The sequence below is a fragment of the Hylaeus volcanicus genome, unplaced genomic scaffold (genome assembly GCF_026283585.1).
Source record: "Hylaeus volcanicus isolate JK05 unplaced genomic scaffold, UHH_iyHylVolc1.0_haploid 11118, whole genome shotgun sequence".
NCBI classification, from domain to species: Eukaryota; Metazoa; Arthropoda; class Insecta; order Hymenoptera; family Colletidae; genus Hylaeus; species Hylaeus volcanicus.
Window position 1 is genome coordinate 644 of NW_026532462.1, and position 5,696 is coordinate 6,339.

Sequence of the window (5,696 nt, forward strand, 5' to 3'; positions counted from 1 at the left end):
TATGATTACCCTTCTTTACGAATTTAAATTGTATTAAGTTTGAATTAGAGTTCCTTTGAAACTAACGGAGTGTTTTTTTATTTTGGGATGAAGTAAAATAGATTTTTGTTTGGTATTCTTGTTAGTTAAGGTATATGAAATATTTCTACCAAATTATATGAAATAAATTACGAAATTGGCAAAGTTATAACGGTTTATATCACAGGTCATAACATTATGCTGACTAAACACGAAACTTAAGAGAGTATTCTTTTATTTTAAATCAGAAAATAGATTTTTCTTTTATATTTTTGTTTCTTAACACTTTATTTACCGGGAGCCTATTTTTAGGCTTTTTAATTGCAGTATTTAGCTATTCGAATTTATTTACTGTGTTCATGGTTGTCTACTTACATTGTTCAGTGTTTGGAAACAGACTTGGCTTTGAATGTACCCAGTAACAGTATGGAGGAATTATTGTCAGCCTAGATTGGCATACGATACTGTAGAAAATTCTTTTTTGAATTAAAGTTTGTTTCTAAATAGCCCGGTAGATAAAGGGTCTTTAAAACGTTGCTATAAAATTATATGAAATAAATTTAAAATTTCCTAAGTTATAACCGTTTATATCACAGACTATAACATTATTATTTCAAACCTTTCTACGAATTGAAATTCAAAGTTTGATTCAGACATACCTGTAGAATTTATACTATAATCATCCTGTTACAACCGTATCGCGTAATTTTATTTTATAGGAAGCTGTACAACAATTCATATGGTCGTATAAAAATGGATTGCTTCTGAGCCGCAATGCCGTTTACACTACGTACAACTACGAACACCGTATGGAAATGAAAATGTTGTTCGAGGTGTTTTATTCAGCCAAAGACTTCCAAACCTTTTACAAAACCGCCTGTTGGGCACGGATTAACGTGAACCCCGGGGTCTTCACCACAGCCTTCACTGTCGCAGTGTTCTACAGAAATGATTGTAAATACATGAAGCTCCCACCCATCTACGAAATCTACCCTAATCTCTTCTTCAGCTCCAAAGTCATCCAAGACGCCCAGGACTTCAAGATGGGCCAAGGTAAATAGCGTACTTCACAAATGTATTTCCATTTGCTTAATTTATTTCATTCATTTTATTTTATTTATTTCGTCTACTTCATTCGTTTCATTTATTTTCTTTTTTACTTGAATGATTTCGTTTACTTCATATACTTCATTATTTGTTTTATGTACTTCATTGGTTTCATTTACTTCGGTTACATCGTGTACTTCCTGTATATAATTGATTTAATTTATTTCATCTGTTCCATTCATTTTATTTATATAAAATGTTTACATCTTAAATTTCATTAGGTTACGGAAGCTCCCAAGGTATGGGATCTTCGGAGACCTACAAGATCTACGCCAACTACAGCAGCGCGTACATGCCAGACATAGACAGTGAATACAAACTGGACTACTTCATGGAAGATGTCGAATTAAACTCTTTCTACTACTACTACCAGCAGGTGTTCCCATTCTGGCTCAGCAGTAAATACTTCAACATTCCCAAGGAGATACGTGGACAGTTCTACTACTTCTTCTACAAGCAACTTATGGGCAGATACTACCTCGAACGAATGTCTCAAGGACTCGGCGAAGTAAACGATTTCGACTGGTACAAACCGATCTACCCTGGATACTACTCGACGCTGACCTACTCCAATGGCGTACCTGTTCCTCAAAGAAACAAATACTCGGACATCCCCTACTACAAATACAAACACCTTCAGGTACGTCAAAAATCCTATTCTTCTTTGTGTGGTGGAAATTCTGTTAGTTCATGTGATGTAATATTAAAGATAGTAGTAGTAGTAAGGAGCTATTCCAGTGAGCAAATAACTATTTCAATATAAGTAGGAATTTCATTAAGCAAGTATCTATGTCAGTATAACTAGCAATTGCAGAAATCAAGTACCTAACTATTTCGATACAAGTAGCAATTTCAGTAAGCAAGTAACTATTTCAACCCAAGTAGTAATTCGAGTAAGCAAGTATCTAATGATTTCAAGAAAAGTACAAATTTCAATAAGCAAGCAACTATTTCAATACAATTCATACAATTAGCAATCCTAGAAATCAAGTACCCAACCATTGCATCAGAATTGCAATGCCAGTAGCAACTACTTCAAAATAGGTAGCAATCCAAGTAACAAGTAAGAGAAGATAATGTCTTACTTCTCCAGGAAATCTCCGTGCTGGAGGCGAGGATAATGGACGCCATCGACTCCGGTTACTTCGTGGGCCAGGAGGGCAAACAAATAAACTTCTACTCGCAGGAAGGTCTGGGTATGCTGGCCAACGTGATTGAAGGCAATGAAGATTCGTACAACAAGAGATTCTACGGAAGATTCGACGCCCTTGCGCGCGATATCCTTGGTTTCAGTCCCGAATACAGCAATAAGAACAACGTAATCCCTAGCGCTCTTCAGAGTTCTCCCATTAGCATGAGGGACCCAGCTTTCTACATGCTCTACAAGAGAGTCATGTCGTGCTTCTTCAGGTACCATTTACTATTTTATCTTTGACTATTCGAACAATCGAAGGCATGACTTTGAAACTATTACACATTTTCTTTCTAATTCTAGAATGCCACCTTATCCATTTTTCTCATATTATGAAAAAAATTCATTCAGATAAAGTGTTTATTGTGTTAGTGTTTTTATTGACGTGTTATTGACTTCAGTATGTTCAGTGAATTGAAATGGTGACCTCCTAAGAGTGGCATTCCAGGACCAATACAAAGTACAGAACAACATCTACATTAACAAAATTAATTTACTATTTCATCTTTAACTATTCGAACAATCAAAGCTCTGAAACTTCACCTTTTTCCACCTAGTCTATTTTCTCGTATTGTTGATACTTTTGTACAGAGTATACATACATAGAGTATATAATTTTGTAAAGACATATAGATTAGGTCTAGCCTTTTACTATTTCATTTTCTATTTTATGAGATTTAGGCGTGTAAGCTTTGAACAAGAAACTTGATCAGGGCCGGTTTTAGCAATATTGGCGCCTCGGGCAAGATTATCGTGTCGCCTCGTCAGAGGTATATACAGGGTGTCCCAAAAATGTTGTAACACCTTGAAAGAGGTGGTTTAGGAGGTGATTTGATACAACTTTTTCCTTAGCGAAAATGTAGTCCGAGGCTTCGTTGAGGAGATATTAACGGAAAACCCCGACCAATCAGAGTGCGACCGCTCCGAGGGCGTGGCCTACGCTACCGTGGGTGGTCCATCGGCGTACTCGCGCTCTGATTCGTCAGTGTTTTCCGTTAATATCTCCTCAACGAAGCCTCGAACAATATTTTCGCTAAGGAAAAAGTCGTTTCAAATCACCTCCCGAACCACCTTTTTCAAGGTGTTACAACATGTTTGGGACACCCTGTATATCTTTATATTCGTATACTAGGGACCCCGGACTGCGACGCCCCCAAAAATCTGGCGCCCCGGGCGGTTGCCCGCCCCCGCCGCCCCCCCCTAACGCCGGCCCTGAACTTGATAATAGATTGATGCCAATGTCAGTTCGTCATTTGACCACTAAAGAAGCTACTGCAATGAAACGTTGCACTAGCTTACCCAAAAGACACAGGTTACACTCAGAAGCCTCGCTTATAATGATCATTGCTCGAGCCATGAAGATCCTTATCAAAGCATAAAACATCTTTAAACGAATCTTGTTCAACATAGAACAATCCGAACAATATTTGCAGATTCAAGGAATTCCAGACTCCCTACAGCCAGTCAGACTTGCAGTGGCCTTCTGTGAAGATCGAGTCAGTCAGTATGGATAAACTGACGACCTACTTCGACTATCAAGACACCTTGATCAACAACGCCGTCTCCGTCGAGAACTACAAACGTGGATCATCGCTTCGTTTGATGGCGCGCCGTTTCCGTCTCAACTACAAGCCCTTCACCTTTAGATTAAACGTTAACTCCGAGAAGGAAACGAATGCTGTTATCAGGGTGTTCCTTGGTCCCTCCTTCGGCGACATACAGCAGAACTCCGTGTATTTGTACAAATACTACAAATACTTCGTAGAAATGGACAAGTTCTATGTGACACGTAAGTTAGATTATTTAATTAAAGTTTTCTTCTTGGGAAACTGCTTTCAGACATTGCTCTGCTTGTCTAAAAGTGATTGGTTTAGATACGTAGTTAGTAAACTTAGTTTGCGTGATTAATTGAAGTTGGCTGGTTTAAAGTAAGAGGCTTTCGATGGTAAGCTTTGAGTAAGATCTTTTTTCAAGGACACAAATTATAAGCTTTGGGTAAGATACTTTAAATTTGGCCAATACTGTAGCTAGCTTCTTTAGGAATCAAATGAAGTAATCCTAGCTGCAATGGACCTCTAGAACTGCTATTAATTGGGATTTTCTAGTGGTAACCGTGTCCCTTTGGTTTCACGCGTAGGGCCGATCGCACACGGGCGCAATTGATCAGTTTCAAACCACTCTGAAACTAGTTGCATGCGACCGTGAATCTAGGTAAAATAAAGATAGCGGAGTAGGTAAAACAAAGAGCGCAAACGGTTTACAACACTAATTTAAAATCGGTTGCGCCCGTGTGCATTGGGCCTAAGTATCCTTTTACTTACGCTTGAAAGTCTCAGTTAAAATCAACCCTAAAGAACCGAGTCACGAAAATCCCTAATATCTCAAATGGCTGACCTCTAGAACTACTAACCTTCTAACGAATCCTCTTTCCCTGTTCAGTTCGCCCTGGCAGCAACAACATCCAGCGCAGCAGCTCAGACTTCTTCGTGGTTGCATCGGAATCAGCTCGTAGCGACATGTTCTTCAGTAAGCTAAACAAGGCCATCAGCGGCAGCGAGCCATTCGTGTACTCCGAGAAGCCGTTCAGTTTCTTCAACAAGCTCCCTAAAGGCAAACCTGAAGGAATACCATTCAAATTCTTCTTCTTCGTCAGCGAATACGACGAGGCCAACTCGCAGACCTACGAGTTCCCGATGTTTGGTAAAGTTTCATACGACGGCAAACCATTCGGATTCCCTCTGGACAGACCCATGCGCGCTTGGAATTATACCATTCCCAACATGTACATGAAGGACGCTTATATTTATCACTCTTACAACTAGGGTATGAAGCCCGAAAGGAGAGCACACTCGTAGCGAAAGCTGTCTCCATCGTAGAGAGTTAATTTGTGACAAAAGATTCTTTGAATAAAGATTTCCGAACGTTTTTCGTGTTTCTTTTGCTTCGTTTTCCAACCATTAGTTGTATACTTTCTCTCTCACAGACTTTCAGATAATTTGTCAATTTAAAACTCTGACAATATTATGAGTACACTTTCATTGTATTGCGTTTTAAAATAATTCTTATTCATCGACACCTTGCCCTTGCCTGGCCACGCCAAGCATTTTACTTGCAGGCCGCGGAAATCTAGGCAAATCATCTGGCAGCTTATTTCGATTTCACATCTTTTTCTATTTTCTTGTAGTTTTTTATGCGGATCTTCTATTTTTCAATGATAACTCCTTGAGTCCTCCACTTTTTCATGTACTTGGCGTAATTCTTTTACTTTTTTGAAGTCTTTTATCGGATCTCACTTCTTTTTACAAATAATTTATTATATAGAATCTATTTTAAATTTATAAAAATAAAATTGATATTTCTGTAAACTCTACATAAAAAG

The 5,696-nt window shown here is 38.5% G+C and overlaps 1 protein-coding gene across 1 annotated transcript; it reads left to right on the forward strand.

Annotated features, from left to right (window-relative positions):
* Positions 1–737: 737 nt before the first annotated feature.
* On the forward strand, positions 738–5,230 carry LOC128882358 (arylphorin subunit alpha-like; the record flags this gene model as incomplete). Its single annotated transcript, XM_054133949.1, has 5 exons — positions 738–1,071; positions 1,347–1,765; positions 2,219–2,535; positions 3,751–4,106; positions 4,757–5,230. Coding segments are annotated over 5 exons (1,809 nt in total), but the record flags the coding sequence as incomplete, so codon positions are not given.
* Between the last annotated feature and the right edge of the window lie 466 nt (positions 5,231–5,696).